Genomic DNA, 21,961 nt, shown 5'->3' on the forward strand with positions numbered 1-21,961 from the left:
GGAAAGAATGGCAGTCCTCTCAGAAGAGAGCAACAGAAAAGGAAGATGCTTTCTTGATGCCATGTGACTGTTTACAGATTTCATCTTTTCTCTTCCACACTGAAATAAGTCTGAGAGGCTGAAGACCACCAATGAACAAACTGAGCAGCCCGTGCCTGTCAGACTGTCTGTGCTCTGCTCTGCTCATGCTGACCCTATGAGATCTGACTATTAAAAAGCAGCATTGGGCCATGTCAGCTCTTGGGTGGGAGGCTGCCAAGGCACACATCCATGCTCCTGGCTTTTCAAAGATTGATAATGATCCTGTGCAATACTTTTTTCCTTTACCCCAGGCAGTTCTGCACGGGGGTCAGTTCTGGGGTGCTACATACTCGTAGCATGAGGTATAAAACTAAATTCCTTATTGCCGTGGCCATTAAAAATCCCACAGCACTATTTACAAGTATGGGAACAATTACAGCAGATTGGAAGTGGCCAAACTGGTAATTCTCTTCTGCCAACATAAATCCTCCCACTGTAAGTGAATGTGGATTTTTTTTTTTTAAATCTCACAGCATAAACTTTAAAGTGTTGCTGTAAAATGCTCATTAGCCAACAAATCTCTTTATGGAGTAGCACTTGCTTTACAATAGAGGGTGAAAGGAAGTTTGCTCTATGGCTTGTGAGACAGTGAGGATACTTTAGGATAAAAGCTCCAACATATCAGTTTGCTAGAGCAGAAAATTAATAGAGATAGATTGGTTTTTAGTGGCATTTGAAACTATCTGCCTCTTCATCTACCAGCAGCTCTCCTCTCAGACTGCCTGTACTATTGTACTTTATTCTCTGACACATTGCTACAAGATGACACCTTGGATTTTTAAGCTTTTCCTGTTAATTAAAAGACTTGTCCTCCCAAAAAGCTGGGAAGAAGCTGACAGTTTCAGTTTAAAATTTTACTTATGTTAACATAGCTTCCAGGTGCAGAGGTTTTTTCCTCTACTTTGCTTTGAACCCAGCAACTGAATTTCTCTGAATTTCTCTGTGTGTTAGTTTGGACTAATGACAATTCCAGACAACCGAAAGAGAATTGTCATTGCAAAATCACTCCTAAACAAATCTGTAAAAGACTATGATATAACAATTCATGGGTTATCACTGCCTGATCTGCTTTACAATTAAAGAGAAAATAAACATATATATTCCTTAGCACCGGATAATGAAAGCTGCATCCCTTTAGCTTGCACGTCCTGCCACCATTTAAGCCCCCTTTACTTCTTCCTGTAGGATGGAAAGATGAGTCAAGTCACAATTGCATCCCAGAAGTACCAAATCCTGTGCTTACACCCAGCTTGAATCCACAATTTTAAGTTCATAATGTGAAGCTGAATGGTACTGCTCCCTCACAGTAAGACAATGGATGTTGGGCAGGAAATGAACTCTAAGACAGAGATGCAGGTTTGGCAGAGCACTCCTTGTTGAGCTTAGTGTCAGATTTCCTGTATAAAAATGGAATTAAGCAGACTCCTGTCTGAGAAATATCAGCTTCAGAGAAACCCTAGTAAGTGAAAGTCTTATAGGGTTTATCAGTACTTCATGTTATGTAAAGTTGTTTATGAGGTTTCCATGCATATGTTTATCCCCACACTTACTGTGTACTGACAGTCCCACACCTCTGTCATCTACCTGGGTACTTTCACCACATATTAGTATTTTACAGCTTCCCTATAGATCCCACTGAACTTCATCAAGCCAGGATTCCAATTTACACCCACAACTTCATTTTGCTTTACCTGAGGTAGAAAAATTGATTTCTATCATTTGGCTTAGAGAAATAAGTGCTGTTCTTTTGTGTGGTTTAGCTTATGGAAATAATTGCATCTCCTTCAGAAAGAGGACAAAGAGCATTCAGCAAAAAAAAGCACTTTGAAACTGTATTGCCTGTTTTTGAGTTATTGTTTGAGATCCTGATGCAAAAGCAAGTGAATTCAATAGCTTCTCAGTTTCAACAGTCTTTGGATCAGGTTCTAAAGGGTTATTCTTTACGTTCCTTCTAAATACTGTATCATGCTCAGACTGCAGAGCCAAAAAAAGGAAAAAAGTTTATGCATTTCGCTTTGAATTCAGAATGGGTTCTTAATTAGCATTCACTTTCAGCTTAATTCCAGTCACAGGAAGTTTTTATCCTTAGTAGGGGAGCAAAAGGTAAGCTGAGCCATATCACTTCTCTAAATCTTATCCATACATCTTTCTGATAGAAGAACCAGCGCATGCACTGCCATCAGTACGTGTAATTAGTGGCAGTATGCACTAAAGAGGTATATCCTAACGAGATGCTGCAAAAATATGTGAACCAGTTATCCGTATACAGAAGCACATGAAAAGATACTACAGAGTGGCATGATTATATCCGGGTGCCTCTGCTATAAAAAGCATTTGTATTACCCTTACTTCTCTGAATAAATTCAAATGACAGCCCCATTTCATTTCTTCATTCAGTCTGGAGGCCAGATGGCATTAGAATCATTTACTTCACCTTGTTGTGCTTAATTACTACAATCAACACACTATTTTCCAAATTAATCATAACAAAGTAATTTCATTAGTAACACAGCAGGCTGTTGAATTATTAGCATCATAACAGTTTGCAAACAATTAAACTTTATTTGAACCTTAAAAATTTGCAGAGTAGAACATTATTATAAGATCTAATGGCAGTACCATACAAATCCAGAACACAGCAAATAATCAAGTAAAACGCTGTACAATGTGAGAGTTACAATCACATTTTAAAAATCTGCTCTCTCACCGTTTACAGAAAGGCAAGCACAGTCTAAGTGAACAAAGAAAATTAAGCAATTAGCATCTTCTGCCTCGGTTTTGTTTAAGTTGTACTAACTGAGATTTTCTTATCCAAAAAAGGTTATGGTATTCATACAGATTTAAAGTAAACCATTCATCCGTGGTCCATTGCTGGTTTATTCTGAGACATTACCAGTGAGTTTCAGGACACCTTTCACGTTCAGAATTTAAGGCAGTTTATTTCCTCACCCCTAGCAATAAGTACTAAGAAGGGGGAAGCCCTAAAAGAGAATTACAGACAAAAGCCACTTGATGTCTCTGGTTGTCACCAGGCAGGCGAGGCAGGGCAGCTCTGCCCCTCATCGCTTGGCTAAGGACTCCCTCTCCTGGAAAAGCGGCAGAAGCGGCGCGGGGCGGCGCGGAGGGGGAAGGGGACAGGGAGGGCAGCGGGAGCCGCCTCCGCCGTGCCACGAAAATCTGCTGCCACCCAGCGCCGCGGCCGCGCAGCGCAGCGCCCGCCCCGCACCGCCCCGCACCGCCCCGCACCGCGCCCGCAGACAGCGACCTGCCACCGCACCGCCCCGCAGGGAGCTGGGCGAGGCCTTGTCCCCTAAAAACTACTCGGTGGTGCTGCTGGTGGGATTCGGAATTCTGTAATTAATAAAAAGCCGTCTCGGTGGGCAGATTTATGGCGCTGCCATGTTAACAAGGGAGAGGGAGCGTTTCCAGCCCCGCTGTTAACGCTTCACATTCTGTACACAATCCACCAGTACGCTTGACAAATTAAAGTAGTAAAAGATCTGAAGACTATAATCTATCATTTTAATGCTTGGCTGATAACACACAGAATCAATTCCAATGACTATCTCTTTAAAAAATTACAACAAAACTCGGTCCCGTTTGACGCCTATTAGAATTCAGTGTACCAGCAAGTACCATACATTAGCTAACACAGAGCACAACATCTTAGTTTACTGAAAGGATCAAAATTCCGACTTCAGCCTGACGTTTCCTTTTAACCCAGCGTCTGCAGGGTCCGCCTGAAGCATAAACAGCACAAGCAACTACACGGGGACCTGCACAGGCTCAGCAACTCACAGGCTGGCCTGACCTGCCTCCTTGGCAGATTAAGGGTCTCACAAATCAACTGTCTGGGAGGACCCAAAAAAGTTGATCTTGCATGCTAATAGTAAGGTACATCTCCCAAAGAAGAGTATGTAAAGTATTAACTCTGACTTGCCCAACCACTTCTCCACAAGTGGTAGTATTTTAGTGTACTTTTTTATGTTTCAATCAATGTTTTTGATTATCCACAAAGTTCTGGCTTTGACACAAGAATGCAGGTAGCTGTTGCTAATCCTCACAGGGTAAAGATGAAGATCTCTGTTGCATAACCTACATCAGAATTCCATATATCAGCAAGGTATCCAGATTTGATTCTGCAAAAGTAAGGTACAGATAAAATATTTCATACTACCATGGACAAAAATATTTTTACCTGCAATTTAGCTTGTGTTGACTTAGCAAAAATTGTAGGGTTTAATATATTTTCACAAATTTCCATAGAATTATCATGTCCAAGTCAGAATGGTACCAGGGCAGTATTACCACACAGGCCCATTTATAACATCAGCAAAAGAATCAAATCTTCATTGTGTGTCAACAAAATAGTAATTAACAATACAAAACTAAATATATGAGAAAAATAAGTCATTGGCTAAAGCATAACTTTAAAACATCCGGAAAAAGAATACCCTGAAGACTTGAAATATTATACATAAATTTCCCTCAACTTCCTGATACAACTGCACCAGATATACAGCGAGCATAAAAAGGTTGATGCATGCATGAATTGAGCAAGAGTTTACCCTCAAAGCCTTGTGTAATTTTTCTGAATCTGCAGAACAGGAAAAGATAGCAAAATTCCCTGAGAGAACACAAGTACAGCTATACAGAGTGCCGCTAACATGTTAAAAAAGAGCAACAGGCACTATATGGCTGCTTGTGCCCCATATGTTAATTATCATCTATTAATTTCGTGGCAATAAAATTCTATAAAAAGTGCCTGAGAAGACAATTTCCGTAAAGTTATGATCAATTACAGTTTACAATATTTAATATACACGAGGCAGCGATCTGACTACATTCACTGAAACCGCAAAACATGTACGGCAGAATCGTCTTCCAGAGGCTGTGTCTGTAAACTGCAGCTGCACACCACTCTTCATTTCAAGTGCAGATTTCTCCTGATTAGGGAGAGGGAAGTTGAAAGTTCATCATTAGCCAAAAAACCTCAAACATGCATATCAAATCCTGTCCAAATATCCATCCCCTTCCACAGTTTTCTGCACAGACAGATATATACATATTACTAAAGTAACAAAACTAAATAGAAACAACATCACTTTCACTTTTTAAAAAATCTGGAAAAAGGAACACAGTTATTAAATATATAATCATTTGCATGCTGTGGTTTAATATTTCATATAGAACCCCAGAAAAAAAATACTTTAATTGAACCTTCAATATATTTTGCCATAATCTTTATGTTAACAGGACTCCTACAAAGGTTCCAGGAAAGACATACTTATGAAACAGAGAACAAGGGAACATATAAGCCATTACAGAAGATTGGATTAAAATGTACTTACCCAGGCCTCTCAAATATCATACATCTCCATTATGTAGGCTTTAGGCACCAAGCCAATGGTTCCCTTCATTTCTCCTACCCACCAGCCAAATCTATTGTACTCCTAATTGAAAACAATACGCAGTATTAACCTTTAGTCTGATATAAATGCAATAGAGTTTTGTATGCAACTCCTTATGGATGCTTTCTCTTATACACAGTTATAATCATTTCAACTGAAAATTAAAACATTTTATCTTTTTGTTATAGGCATTCACATGCAGTTAGGCAAAGGCAGAAGGTAAATTTTAAATAGGCCAGGCATACTCAAGAAATTTCTTAATTATGGCCACGCTTTTCTAACACCTTCTAAAAATAGCCGACTTCCTTATCCTCTGTTCATCAAAAACATAAAAACCTTGTCTTTGTAACTAAAATCTAATACCACAACATTGACATATAACAATCAACAGGGATTATTTTAGTATCACAAGCTAAACTCTAAGAAACTTACCATCAGCTTCTTTTAAAAACTACTTCACTCAAATGTGAAGAGAACACTATATATCTAATACATAATGTCTTTCTATGGACAAAGTCTACTATTGCTTTAGGCTTGCAGAAAATTCTACAGCAGATCTCATATTCCTGACAGATGACTAATGTACTCCTGTTTCAAATATGTTTAGGCTTAGTGAGATAAATATGAAACAAAATGAATTATAACCGTTTAAAGAAATAATATCTTCCAAAAGCAGTACTAAGTAAGAGTATTGTGGTATTGTGGTATATAATTATTGTAAAAATAAAGTAATGTAATACTGATATGTAATTATTGTATATTGTGCCATATAATTTACTTTTTTCCTGTGAGATATTTTAAGATCAATTCTAACCATGAATAATAAATTGTAACAGCTGGAATTGCACATACACATATATTGAGCTACCAATGAAGAATTATTAAAACAGAGACCACACTCAAAACTGAATGATTAGTAAGATAGAAATTACTTTGGAACAAATATGCAAAATACAAAATACACAGATATCTCTGATAAGCAGCATCTGCTTCCTGCTATACTGCTCTTCTGATGAGAAGAGGAAAAGGCTGTAGAATTTGAACTACTGGTCCTACTGAGATGAAGCTACTATTTTGAACTGTAGGTAAAGTTTTTTGGTTATAAATAGTCAAGTGGAGCTTAAGGGTTAATGGCGTTTCATTAGAGCCCGAGCTATAACGATTTGCTGCTGGCATATTTTGCCTGGTCAAGAGTTCTCTGGGGTCCTATGAGGTGCTTAGTGTACTCAGCTCTCTCTGTGCTTAACTATGACGGCCTGCTTTCATGTCGGCTTTTTTTCTTTTCCTTTTTTTTTTTTATGCTTGCATGCAAGCCACACACACTTTTGTATTTTCTAATTGTGGAAGGCTGAACATTAGCCTTCAATTAAACATTTTCTTCCTTCGCTTAACAATGAATTGGTAATGTAAAAAATTCTATCCTACTATGCATGAAATATTGCAGTAAGTGTGATTTAAAGGAAATCCACTTAAAAAACAGCAGGAAAACCTACATTTATTATGTGAACATGCAAACAAGAAAGCTGCAAAAATAATTCCACCTTCTTCCCCCTTCCACTGCAAAGCAGACTCCTGGGGATGGGTTTGGTCTTGAAAGTCTAGAGGTATCTGAACCTGATCTTTAGTACACACTGCTCTCCACAGAAGTTAATAACCTTTCCCATGAGGCTTCACATTACACCCCAAATCCTTAAAGGCGAAACAATACCCTGACACTGAGGTTTACAATCTTCCAGATCAGGCTGTTTAAAAATCTATACTTTATCTCACAATACACTGTTTAAATATACAAACTAGATTTCAAGACTGAAGTGGGAAATTGCTGAAAGGAGCAGCACTCACGTATACTACTGGAATCTCAGCAATAAATCTCTCCAAGGGAAAGCAACAAAAGATTTTAAGCTGCTACACAGAATTCGCACAGTGACTGACAAGAGTGATTAAGCAAGTTTTGCTAGACATCAGCCAAAAAAACAAACAATACATGAAATGAGGGAAGTGGCTCAGTTAAGCAGTCATTAAACTGCTCATGACAAATGGCACAGAAAAAGCTTGTGGATTACATTATCCATTGAAAATGTTCCACTTAGCAACACTACATGGACTTAGAAACAATTGTTTTTAAAGAAACAATTCAGATAGCTCAAATTAAAATTAAAAGCATGCTGCTGTTTTGAAAACTTTCTGGGTTTTGCTACTTACTAACACACCACTTACTGCTCTGGCATGAAGCTAACTGAGAAGATGAAATGAATGTTGATGTAACAGACTAGTAAACTAATTTAAGGATTCACTGCAACCGTTATACCATACAGACAATATTGCAACACAGAAGCCTTTACTTTACATTACTATTCTTTGTATGGGTCTCAAGAGCAACATGAATCCCAATTAAACTATCTGCACTCTATAGAAGTCTGAACAAAAATATAATGCAGATACCTGGCTACCAAGAACATAAAACCTTAATATCTGATTTTAGAAAAATTAGATAGCACTCCCTTTTAAACTGATTAAAGTACAGACATTTTTCTTTAAAACTTTTAACCCCTCCTTCCTATCCTCAGTAACATGAAAGAGTGCTTAACTAGTGAGGCAGATAAGCAGTCCCCCTAGTCCTTTCTTGAAGTCACACATAAAATCCAAATTGATGTATTGTTTCTATTAATGCTATAAATTATAAACTCCTTGGCAGCAATATAATTTCATTAAGACACTGCTTTTGTGAGGTCCATATGTCTATCACTGCTGCTTAAGATGTGTAGAATAAAACTCTGCAGCTCATATTTGCGGAAAATAAGGATTAATATAAAGAAGGATATGAATACAGTTAGGGCTTTTATATGAATAAAAAAGTTGGGAAACACTGTGCTTTTGCAAGCATCAGCTTCAGATCTCAGGTACCACTGGGTTTACCATCTGGTATCCCTCACTGCATTCAGCTCTTAATATCACTGCTAACATAGGCAAGCAACTATACTTCAGAAGGACTGATAAAATAATGAAGAGTCCTTTAATCTACAGGAAACCATTGTAGTCAATTTATAAGAAATATTGCATCCCTTTGTAGGATGTGTAATTATTTTCTATTAATCATGTGCTATAAAGCTACATTATGTGGTTATTCTGTTATCACTAGAAAGAGGCCTGCAGTCAGCTCCTGACAATGTTAGGTAATTACTAACACAAAGCTTCTTTCTCCTTATGTAGAAACGCTATCAAGATCCAGAGGTGCTGTGATGCTCGCTGTATGAAAATAACTCTCCAAAGAAATTCAATAACTGCAAAATGAATTGCTCCAAGGCAAACAGAGGGATAGGGAGAGGGGGGCAGGGCCAGATCCAGCTGCCCTGCAATGAGGAGAATGCACAAGTGTGCGGCCACGCTCCGCCATGTGACAGGGAGCACATTTGCCATACCAGGCAATGTTAGCAGGGCTGGGGGGAGGAGGGGGCCACCACAACCCCCCCACCCCTGAAGACAAGCACCAGGGCAATGGAATATATTATGCCAAATAATATGAAAATGACCAAATGCCTTCTAAGCTACTTCTGCATTTCCACTATCAATAGAGTGGACTGTTTTTTTCCCCCAGTAGAAATTTATTAACCGAAGTGAAGTAATTTCACAGGGCAGGAAGGAACAGGTTATGATTTAACATTTAATATGCTGGCAAAACACTCTGTACAGCATGTTAGATAGCAGGGGGTAAAAGTCCCATTAGGGTTTACAGGCTCCTTAAGCACACTGTGAGCAAATGCTTCTCCCTGTCCCCTTCCCACCCATTTCACTGCACTGATGTCTGGGTACCCATGACTGCGTGAGACACTGATCATAAAACCTTTTGTACTTGGGGAAAAAGCAAGAGTAAGCAATACACTCCCTGTTTTCTACAGATCTCATTTAAATCCAAGATTTTAGTCCTCTGCAGAAGAGAATTTTGATATTTTGATATACAAAAAGAGAAAATTTTTATACTTGAGGATTTCCAAAGCAGTTGCTACCTTTTGAACAGTTCCTCTGCCTGGATGAGATTCTCCAGATGCTTTGCACCATATAAACTTCTACTGACTTCAGCAAAAGTTGAGAACATCTAGTTCTTGTGCAATTAGTCTCCATTGTTGAATACATATGGTATGTTTTTTCATGTTTGTGGGGTAGGCTTTTTTATTTGTTTAGTTTTAAAAAAGAGTTGCTGAAAATTAAAATTTTGTTTCAATGCCTTGAAGAAAAAAATGGAGTTGTATTTAAAAAAAAAAAACTACAACCAAAGTATGTGAATTCAAGATTTTTGTCCTTCCTCCTTCTAGTGGCATTGTGAGTAATACTAACTCATGGGCTGAATACCTGCAAGCTTTAAAACTGAAATGCAAAATGTATCTTTAGCCTTCTTTGGGGTTAAAATAAGTAACATCTACTATATAGCTGAATATGTGTCAGAAGCAGGGATAAATTTTTTGCAAAGAAAATTCCAGGGTGCAATTTTAGCAAGATAATATTTTAAAACATCTTCAATTCATCCAGGAGATTCATACTAGCTAAAAAGTTTTAGAACTTCCTTTGGTGTAATTGTTGAATGATACACTATCAACCAGGGAGCAGTTTTGGCACTTAACAGCGTTTTCTCTAAAAGCAGAGAATGACAAATGTCTTAAATAACTGAATGAGACTTCTTCACAGGTAGTAGAGTTGTTTTAAGACAGCAATAAAATGGTCATCTTTAAAAATATAAGCACTAAATTTATTGTACGGTTGTGTTATTAGGTTTTATTTCCCACAATGACATGAGAGAAAATATACAGCAATTAAAGATTTCCAATATAAATCACAATAAGCAGACTGAGTTCTGAACCAAAACTGCCCCCAGAAAACACCCTGGAACAATAGGAAGGCCATTTTATTTTACAGTAGATGACACGTGGCCAACTTTTCTTCTAATCTGATAGGTAAAAGCTTACATCTTACCAGTATGAAAAGCAACAGAGCTAGAGTCATTAGTTCTAACCAAACTTCTGTTTAAAGGCTTTCACTATTGTCTTTAGACATACACTTGTTGTTCTCCCACCCCCACCCATAAAGATTAAAACTAAGCAAGCCAGGAAATGGGTAATGTACAGCTGAGTATTGCATTTTAGTTTTGATCAGAAGCATCCCACTGAAGTGAACCTCCCAAAGCTCCCACCTTCCCCCCACTGGTTCCCTTTGCAGAGCCTCTGAGCACACACACTACATTTATTTCAGATGAAGCTAAAATGGAAGATGCACTTGAACATGCTCCAGCCATTAATGTGTTCTCATTCCACAAGACCAGGTTAGACCATTTCGGACCTCCAACAGCTTTGGAAAAGCGTGGTGTGGACACCAGGGCTCAAGCACTAAGTGTTTCCTCTGCAAATCTGCTCCTAGTGGCACTCCCTGTTTGCTACAGGAGCCATAGGCAGTATGGCCATGGAATAGAAATTATGGATCTCAGTATGACCAGCCAGAAATCAACTTGAAAAAATAAAACACTCAGGATTTCAGTATGTCTTTCATATATTTTAGAAAAAATACTGAATAAATACATTTTATTAAGATTATACAGATAGTGAACAAAACGTTCACAGGGATTCTGAAATTGCTGCATGGTTAAGTTGCACCTTTATTTCATAAGCAGTAACCTGAGCTGTGGAGTTTCTTTGGGTTTTTACTAGGCAAAAAATACAGGTTGAGATGTGAGCATTTTAACAGTTATTGTATTGAAAGAAAAAAATCTGCCACACATGAAACCTACAACCACTGAATGTAGGGTAATCTAAGCACCAAGTTAATACTCTACTTCCATAAAAAATTCTGGAGCAAAAGGTTTTCATAGATTAATCATAAATACCAGAGTGAGCACACTAGTGTGCAATGAAATAATAACAAGGAGAAAAAAAAACAAATAATAACAGTTTAAGATATAATTTCTGATTTTGAAGTATTTCTTATTTTATTTGAAATATAAATAAGAAGTATATTAAATTAGTTTAATGTTAAGAAATGTCAGTAATTGTACTAAGCAGGTGCCCACTAACATATTACGGTAAATTTGCACTATTACTTGCATTTGGCTGATGAGACTATGGAACTTCATAACACAAAACACACACCTAAAGTAAATGAACAAGTAATGCAAGTGTTGCACTTGCATAAATTGTGCACACAAAACTTAAGGGGGAAAAAATAGAACTACCTCCATCCATAGTTATCATTGTTTCTGGAAATTGATTTCTTGAGTAGAGCTATAGAAGATTTATAAAAATGATTGCTATACTATGGTCTGTTTTCCCATTTATCACATGGGCTTGAAAGCAAAGGCAAGCCCATAAATGAGCAGGAGTTAAGAGCAATCATCCTTTTAGAAAACAGGACTACAAAGTATTGCATTTCTAACAGTCAATATTAACTAAGAAATGTTATTAACAATTCTCTTTATCAGTACAGCTATATTTTTTAATTACAAAATGGAATAAGGGTATATAGCTTTCTGAAAGTTCACATCATTCATAGCATGAGTGATAAAAGCCACTTGAATATTCAAGTATAAATTAAAATACTAGTAATAGTATGGGTATATCTGTAACGATACATTGATCAATTAATCTGAAATGTTAACTATGTTTTTAAATAAAGTTAACAAGTAGTATTGTGATAGCTCTGTTAATTCTGCTCAGATTGAAAACTCAGCTTTTGAGGGAAACTTGATAGAAAAACCTAGAAAGAAGTTGTGCGGCTCTGAGGGGTTTTGTAAAAGCCCACAGGACTGCTGCCACACAAAAGCCACAACTGACATAAATATCTAGAAAGTAGCTTAAATAGTTTTTGAATACACCTCTAAAACAAGAAAAACATGCTTTTCCACAGTTACTGCACTAGTCGGGCATAGGTATCTCTCTTGTCAGAGTATGAGCTCATGCTCGTTGCAATAACACTGAGTTTTGGTGCTCATTTAAAAGCAAATTCTGGGGATTTGTCTTTGCATAATACTTAGCTATTTTAGGAAGTAAACACTGCCAAACTGAAACTATGCTCATTTGTCTAAAAGACATTTACCTAGAAACTTGCATGTAACATATTGCTCCTATTGCTTTATTTAAATTCTATAAATGCCCAAATTTGCTGAACTGGTTCATAATTACTCTGCTATACTAATGATCTCATTTCATGGAAACAAATAGTGCTTTCCCCCTAATTTCTATACAGGTATGAGAAAAGCTGGTAAAAATATATCGCTTTGGCATAACTGTTGCTGGGAGAGATGAATATCTATCTTATCACGTTCATCAGAGCAGGCTATACCATTTATATTTCACTGTAAAACAAAGAACTATTACATGTTGCACAAATATGCTCGATATTTTGTTAATGCTTCACCCTTCCTACTACAACATGGCTATACCCGTACTTACTTCCTTATCAGCAAAATGTGATTTTCAAGAGTAATGTTCCTGGCTGACATATGATAGAAAGGCAATAAAGCCACAGCTAGGTTCAGCTGAAGCTGAATTTATGACACCATTTTGGATGCATACACATTGGCCCCCTGTCAGTACCTGCATCTCTCATTTTCAACCACTAGATGGTGTGAAAAAATAAAAAAATTGCCTAGGATTCCTGCCGACTGCCACAAAATCCAAGTATTAATGTAGTGGATTAGGAAATATTTTAGAAGAAAAGTCCTGACCCACTTTGGGATGGTTAGGCTCACTTTTCCTTTGGTTATATTTTCACTTACCAGACAAAGAGCTCATAAACGATTAGACCTTGAAACTGAATCGAGTGGAGGGTTAAGACAGATAATTCTCTGGCACTTTCCCCTCCAAGGACCCTAAATTCCAAGCTGACAGTACTGGCCAACACTCATTTTTCTGAAAAAGCTGTAACAATCTTTAAGCGAAACAGGGCTGAATTTTCTGGGCTGTATTTTGGAGCAGAAATCATTCCCACAGAGAGAGGCTCTATATATCTGGAGCAGCAGCAAGCCTGCTTCAAGGACCGATTACGGATTAATCACGGCATGGCAACAAGACTGTTGATATACAGAGGACAGCTTAAGCTACTGTTTTTCTATTTTGCTCCATTTTTTAAATTAAATTTCTCACTCTTTTGGGGAAGGAGTAGCAAACAATTTTTTTCACCTACAAACTGAAGATTAAGATTTTATAGTTGCCATAATGTACCCGAAGAGCACAACCCACAAAGAAGCCAAACTCATACAGTGGAATCCATTCACTCATGGGCTTTTTGGGGGGAGCAAGAGGGGGAAGAGGTGGTTATTTTAAATTAGTCCAATTCTTCACTGCTGAATAACTGCCTGAAAGTTTGCCCAATCCACAAGCTTTATTCAGCCTTTAGTAATGCAATTCAGTTATTAGTTTAAGTGACAATGAAATACCTCAAAAGACATACGTGGTCAAATTAATATTAGTAATACATCTTCTATATTTTTATATAGGACTATCCTTCTATCCATAAATCTTAAATTTATTTAAAACAGAAGCTGCTACATTTATTATCCAGAAATGTAGTTAAAGGTATCACAGAAGATTTAAAGGAATTGTGACAAAACTTAATTTGAAACTAGGACAAACAGATGTCTTTATCCTTCATGCACCTACTTGTGTATTTCAGTGACCTACAATGTTTTTTTACTAATTACACTGAATGGCTATTAGATAGACACATATTTTATAAAGTAGGGATTTTTTTATTGAGAACTTTAAAAGCTCAGCTTTTTTTTCTAATATGTAGGGAAAATAGAAGTTTTCTCTGATTAATTATTCAGAAGTAGACTTCAACAGACCATGAGATATATATTTTAACAGAGGTTTTGTTTGTGTTGGAGAGGTCAAGGAAAAATGTGAAAATTAACCAATATTAACATAAAACAAAACTTCATGCCTTTACTGTTTAGTGCTAATTCAGATGAGAGAAATTATATTTCTCATTTGCTTTGCAAACAGAAATGTAATAAAAAAATGCCCAAATCTGTCAGAGCAAACAAATTTGGAATCTGAGCTCTCAGAACAATAACAATATAGATATAAAGATGAAAGCAGAGCTCAAAAAAACAAACCATCTTCTGTAGCAAGATCCCAAAAAAGTCAGAATCAGCAGAGTCAGGAATATAAAACAGGAAACAAAAAACATAACATGCAAGATAACTTAAAATTCTACAAGGTTAACTTCTACAAGCAGAAAGTACATTGTCTTCTGTTAAGTCAGTTAACAAATGGTAGCCAAGATCTAACATGTAAATAAACATGCTTTAAAGTTAATTCCTGTTACATGGCTATGTTTTAATTGTGATTATAGTTCATTTGACAAAATAATTAATTGCAGTGACTATCTGATTGCAGACAAAGGATTTGAAAGGGAGTGCCAATTTCCCCCCACAGAACTGTGGGAATGTGCCCTTGTGCCATGGCTCTCTTTTTACAACCATGTAGCCCCAGTAGTGTCTCATACCTTGCTGATAATGTAGATAACGTCACCACGTTTAAATGTCAACTCATCACTTTCATCTCCTGTGCAGTCCCACAAACCTTGATAGAAATTGGCATAATCGGTATTTTCGCTATCTGCAAAGAAAACAGCACCTAATTATTAAACAACCAAGATTGAGGATAGCTAAAGTTGCTCTTTAAATCTTCAAACAGTACAAAGCAATTTATTAGCACACATTTCTTATTCCTCTTTTCAGAAACAGCTCCTTCCTGCCATGAAAGCAAGTGAAAAATAAGTTTAATGTGCAAGCCCTTCACTGGCAAGTTGCATCACTGAGAGACATGTAGCTACAGGTTTTCAAAGCATTTTTCAAAGCTGCAACTTAAAGCAGCTATTTTTCCTCTGCCAGTATATTTCTAGCAAGCCATATATGTATCCCAACTTGAAACTGATAAAACTGCTAGAATATAATTAATAATGATCAGTGAAAGGAAGCTAAAGCATTTTGTGATACACTCCCCCTCTCTCTCCTGTTCCAACAAAATTAAATAGCTTCTCTGAGAACCTCTGAGATAATCCTTGATTCTTCCTTCTGAAATATTGGAGAACTTGGAAACTGTTGCTGAAGCTGCATTTCAAAAATATTTGTGTCAGCTCCAGTTTAGGACATTAAGCCCTGGCTAAACGTGCAACTACACTACAGTCATAAACTCATCCTTCTAACAGCATAAGCACAATGGATGTGCTGTGTTCAAGCTGCCATACAGACCATTAACTGATTGATTATTTAGCACTCTTTGCTCTGTAATACGGCAATAACACAGTAATAAATGCTTTGTCATACATTTACAATACAGAGTACATCTATTGAAACACAGTGCTCACACACAGTTAAATACACTGGGTGCTTCTGTTGCACTGCAAACTATTTCCTGTTTTTAATTCCATGAGAATGGAGTGTGATGAGTTAATGCAAAAAGAATGTAAGCAATACCACTAGGATGACCGGTTACATTATGTATACACTAACCAGACAGAATGTATATGTACTAATAATTTACATCACTGGAAAGCTATCTTCTAATTCTGATAACATAAATATCACTGAACTGGCTGGATCAAGGCTGTCATCTTAGTTTTGTTATATGATCCTTGAACTGCAGGCTTGCTGGTTACTCCAACATACACCAGTTACATTTGCATGTCATCAGCACTCTACACCATTATTTATAGTTTATAATTTAACCATGATTGGTTCATTTTATTACTAAAAAAATCCTGCTAAAATATCAAGTATCAGGAGATAGAAAGCATCACACTATTAAAGAATAGTGGTATTCAACTTGTGTTCTTCTCTATTTTGGCAAATACTTAGAACTGAATTTTAATATTGTCTGTATGAGAGAGAAGAGCTTGTTTTTTTCTTCCTCCATTTCAGCCTGTGTTCTGTGCTATCTTGTTTGGGTGGCAATACTGTCATAAGGCTAAATATTCACAACCTTCAATTCAAAGCTGCTATGCCAGTTATCCACCATTTAATTTTCCATAAACTCGTGATCAGGAGCTACAACTTGCTGTGTAGCACTAGAGGGCGTTCTGGCTGCCAGGGCCCAAAAATCTTCTGTCCTCACCCCAAAAGCAACAATTGATACCCATATGAAATCTCACAATCATTCAGAAATAAGAGATTTGATTTTTTAAAAATGCACAGACATGTTATCATGAAGACATAATCAGTTTGAAATGTTGCACTTCCAAATTTTGGCCCTTCCTATTTTTCACCTCATTATTCACCAATTTAGCATTAGACAATTATAAACAGTAACAGAGGTTAGCACAAAATTAATTTGTGATAAATATTAAATCAGAATATCTCCTTGGTCATTTCTTATTATACTGATCACAGTTCCTAACTCTATGTCATAAACAATAACATATGTCCACATGAGAAAAAAAAATAAAATAACTATTTTGGTATATCCCACCTCTCAAATCTTTCATCAGTTGGCTTATTGATTTTGTTTAAAACACATTAATCAGGACTTTTACTTCTTCAGAACATCACTGAAAGAAATCATGACTTTCCACACTGACCTTTACCCCTTTGAGCTCTGCTCTTACCTTTATGTGCCTGAAGTAACTCCTGTTAACACTTAAGTGAGTTGCAACAGAAGAAACCCAACAGTGGGTGAGACATATCTCTGCTTTTATGTTCATCATGAGCATTTAATTAAGTTTTAAAGTGGAAAGCAACTCAACTAATAATGTGAACACATAGAAAGATGCATTTTAAAGTAAGCTTATTGCAACAGTGAAGGTACTGACCAAAGACTAACCATGGTTCTGTACCCTCACATGTGAATTCAGCATAAGATAGGGTTGTTTAAATCAGAAAGCCACATTTTTAACAAAAATATATACCAGTACCAGGAGATAGAAAAGAAAAAAAAAAAAAAACCATGGAAAGGAAGTGGGAGTGTAAGTTTGTGAACAACTATGCTGGTCTTTTAAGAAGTATAAATCTGAAATCCCCTCTCATGCCCATCAGCATAAGCTCCAAATTCTATAAGGGTAACTACCTATACATAAAAGACAATTGTAAATGTAACTTCAGACTTTATACAACTAAAGTGAAAAGGGCTCCATAAAATGATTCATAGTGCTTACAAACACAGGTGTAGAATGAAGAAAAAAAAAATGGGCTGCAAAAGCCTCTGCAAAATACAAGCCCACTCGTTCTTACTTTGGTTCCTTTCAGTTTGAGGAGACCTTGACAAATTTGCTTTTATTGGCTCTGAAGAATGGTATAAAACAAAACCAGAAGGTCTGAGTAAAGGAATTTGGTATTTATATGGCAGTGAAATAATGTGAAGCTTCTTAAACACATGTAGTACCTGAAAACAGATGGATTTAGCATCAAGAACTTACACACCCATTACAGTTCAAATTCAAAAGGTATTTATTCAATGGTGTTACTCTGTTACAATTATACTCTATTCTCAAACACTTCAAAATATCACGTGCCTTAAAAATACTATGACAACATAATTGCTAAACTGAAATGTGTTGTGTTTTGAAGGTATGGTCACTTGGCCACAAATACAAATAAGACACAGTAAAAAACCATTAAGTGTGTAGCTGAGGGCAGAAAGCAGTTTGGTTTTATCTACCCAGTGCTTTGAAGACTGGGTAGATAAAATAATAAAATAATAAAATAATAAAATAATACCAATCCCAAGAAATGGGTGAGGAGGATTTTGGATAGGTTGTTTCTCCAGAAAATATTTCTTCTATTCCAGGACAGTTACCTAGATGATCTACTATCCAATAGTTACCAATACTCTTCCAAAAATAATTCTTCATGGTTTACTTCAGCCATCCCTGCTTTTCTAGTAACAGTTGTAGGAACAATGGATATTTTTGTTCAATATACGGATAGAAACACTTCAGAGTTACACTGACAGATCAAAAGACAATGGCTGCTATCCTCTCTGACAGTAGTCTCAGACTGCTTATTTCACAGAAAAATACTGGCACCTAACAATACATGCTTGAAGAAAGAAAGGTGAACAGTTCAGGTAAAAAAAAAATCTGAAAAATATATCACTCAAGCATGCATCTCAAATATTAGACTATTTAAAACTTAGGAATGCCCATGAATTGCTCAAGGGGGAAAATTATTAAAATATTCTAACAACCACAATAGACAGAAAAGAAGAACCAAACCACACCACAACTTGAAAAACAGATTAATAGTACATATTTCAGAGGGATTTAAGTGTGCTGTCCCACTGCAGCCTAAGGCAATGTAACTGCAGGTTGTTTAATTTTTGCCCCGTACATTGTGACAATTTCTGCAATTCCCATTTCTGAGCACAAACCTGACAGAACACTAAACTGATCAAAACAAAATCATGAGTTACAACCTAAATATGAAAATGCACTACCTAAAACATTAGGATAGATGCAATTGTGCCTGATTTCCCTCAGTTGTCCATTTTAACACTGATGACATGTAAGTTAGCAAACCCTACTATGGTAGTGATTTAGAGCCAGGAGTTTTATTATTTGCTTGCACATTCCTTGTGGAATGAAGGAATACATGCAAATGTTTTCCATTCACAACTGTGGTCCACTGCCTAGTAAATTAAACAGCTTGCCATTCTCATGTTCCTCAACTCTTGGTAAGGTTTTTCAAAAGTTAATAGTGTCAGATTTGAAGATTATTTAACAACATTTTAAAAAGACAAACTGTAGCTCCCTTTAGGTAATGATGTGCTCAGTATTTACCATAGTAAAGGCTAAAAGACGGAGATACAGCTGAAGTTCAAAATTAATGCTATCAGAATGAGTGTCTTACACAAGTGATCTAGACTCTCAATTTTCAGTGTCAATCACCAAACAAGACAAGCCCTGTTATTTGTTAGTTCTGATTATGTCCTAAACTTCAAAATATGTCTGTTTCTTACTTGGCCTTTATCCCACATACCAGAAAAGTTACAAAATAAGGGCAAAACAACTGTAGGGTATTTATTTGGACTCAAATTCTAATCTATTCCAAGATGCTCAGTTTAATCTTTCTCATTTCCCTTCTTCTGTTCCTTAGTTACCCTAAAATCAACATATTTACACTGATAAAGCAAAAAAAAAAAAGCCATTTACTGAAATAGTGATTGTGGAAATGATAATGAATGATAATGGGTAGACAGTCATAACAAAAAGACCCAGCAAGGCATATTATACAACAAACTATTCAGGGCTTTGATATTTTTAAATGATTAGGTCACTAGCAATTAATGCAAAGCTATCCAGGAGCAAGAGTCAGCACCAAGGAGAACAGAATAAAAAGAACTCATGTCTGAAAGTTAATTGAAGTAGAAATATGTTAGGGCAAGAACATATTTCTATGTTCTTTCATAGGAGGAAGAAAAATAAATTTTTTTTCACTAATCGGCTTGAACACAAGCTGAGCTTGAGCGTACAATTTGCAGAATATTTTCTGGGGGTTCAGGTTTAGCAAAGCTAGGCAATAAATTAAACTTAAGAATGTATGCACTGTTTGTGTAGAAAATCATAAAATATTCTCAAGTCATGTCAGGTATTTATGATGCGATGCCTATCAGAAATACTCATGTCAACTCAGCCCTAAAAGTCAAACAAATTTCCAGTGTTAAATAGTGAACTATGTAAGATCAGATCACAAAACTATTGCTTGAAATGAACCTGACATCTGGGGGAACTGCTATGGTATTTTTAATGACATTACACAAATACTAATAAGACTGATAAGGCTGTTCTCATAGCAATTAAATTTTTTTCAAAAATGCAGATGCTAAGGTTTTGGTTTTTTAAAAGTATAACCAATTAGAACTTCAGGAAGGTACATTAGTGGAAAAAAAATGCTGTTGGCAACTTTATAATTGGATTGACCCCATGCTCCATTATGACAACACACTCTTATAATTACAGTAATGTCTAAATGAGTACTAAATATTAAGGCTGTAATGAGTCATGTTGTTTTACACATGTTTTTAGCAGAGCACAATGCTAACAGCATCTGATGGCTCAGCTCTTGTTTCCTTTCCAAGAAAAGCAACCCAAACCTCCTCACAGCAACCTGTTCCTGCTTTCCTGTATGGGTCAGGAAAGCAGGCCTCTGTTTCCTCTCCACATGTTGCAACAGGAAGAGCACTACAGAGCTACTTCCTAAAGGAACTCTTCTTGCCCACCCCTTCCTTGACAGCCCTGAAAGAATTATGTGTATTATGTGCGATGGGGGAAGGAGAGCCAGACTGCATGTCAGTGCAGGTCACAGTTACAATGCAGCAGATCTCAGAAAGGTGTAAGGTCTGATAAGAAGCGAGTCTTCTCTACTTGCTGTGTCAAATCACCAATAGTTTATCTAAAGGTCTGTGCCCTTGAAGCACAAAAATATATTGTTTTTAAGCATAACTGGAAATACCTTTCTATCAAGAAAAGTTGCCGGCTATGTGACTTTACATGGTGCATGCAGTTATTTTTCCAGTCCCAGAGATAATTAGCACAAGGGCGCCTTGCCAAGCTAAAGCTGAGAGAATATCCTTCACAGCCTTTCTGGGCATTTGTGTCCTTTTCCAATTTTTATGCTGCTGTCACTGGACTCTGGCATTTCTTACCTGATTCATTTGCTTTCTCTGGTAATCATATGCAATGAAGATATGCATGGCCAACATTTAAACAGGCTGCAGATCAATTAGTGGTCTTAAGTTTATCTGATTTTTATCAAAGAAGACAGAGCTTTGGGTCGATTGTCAGAGCCTGTGTCAAGTTGACCTTTTCAGAGACGTCTACATTGCCAGTCCCTTGGGCAACTTGTTGTCCCCTGTTAGTCTCTGAATGGCAGAAGTCTGTTCTGCTCAAGCACAAAGTATACACAGATGTCTATATTACATTCTTATAGGTTTGACAGCAACTGCATGTTGTATCTATAAACTGTCCTTTAGCAGTGACACTTCCTCAATGATGATAAGCTAATTTATGCAACTAAATCTCCTTTGTGCAGAAATGAAAGCTAATTGAGTCATTACAAAGTAATTCAGGAAGGAATACCTTGTATAAATTGGCTTACTTTATAAATCCTTCTCAAGTGGTTTTCATGCATCCTAAGTGGTGCTTAAGCAGTTTTGCTGCCATCACATACCCGGGTAAAAAAAAAAAGCTTTACAGAGCTATAAAAACATTATTTTAAAACAGCAAATGGAAGAGAGAAGAAAATAAAGGTAAAAAGAAAGTGCATACACAAAACAAAGAGGAAAGGTTTTAATTACCTGAAACAGTGGTAACTTCCTCCTGGTTCTCATTGCTAGGCACTTCAGCTTTTGAAGACAGACGTTCTTCTGCAAAACACATAACTGCAAATGAAATTCTGAAGGGCCACCTCAGCTGACAGGAATTACAGCCCTCATCAGCCTGAAAAACACACTCTGTATTCCCAGACTCTAAGCCTTGTTTACTATTTTGCA

The 21,961-nt window shown here is 36.7% G+C and overlaps 1 protein-coding gene across 3 annotated transcripts in view; it reads right to left on the reverse strand.

The window, feature by feature from the left end:
* Positions 1–2,619: 2,619 nt before the first annotated feature.
* The window catches only part of SKAP2 (src kinase associated phosphoprotein 2), a 121,333-nt gene continuing 101,991 nt past the window's right edge, over positions 2,620–21,961 (reverse strand). For 2 of the 3 annotated variants that reach the window (XM_064412836.1, XM_064412820.1), the window contains 4 exons: positions 21,767–21,835; positions 14,982–15,094; positions 5,433–5,534; positions 2,620–5,027 (listed from right to left, as the gene is read on the reverse strand). In XM_064412836.1, coding sequence (XP_064268906.1) covers positions 5,442–5,534; positions 14,982–15,094; positions 21,767–21,835 — 275 coding nt within the window. In that variant the 3' untranslated portion in view covers positions 2,620–5,027; positions 5,433–5,441. Of the gene's footprint in view, positions 5,127–5,432; positions 5,535–14,981; positions 15,095–21,766; positions 21,836–21,961 lie in introns of all 3 variants that reach the window. The other variant, XM_064412828.1, reaches the window with a different exon arrangement.

This window comes from Passer domesticus, chromosome 1 (genome assembly GCF_036417665.1).
Source record: "Passer domesticus isolate bPasDom1 chromosome 1, bPasDom1.hap1, whole genome shotgun sequence".
Taxonomy (NCBI): Eukaryota; Metazoa; Chordata; class Aves; order Passeriformes; family Passeridae; genus Passer; species Passer domesticus.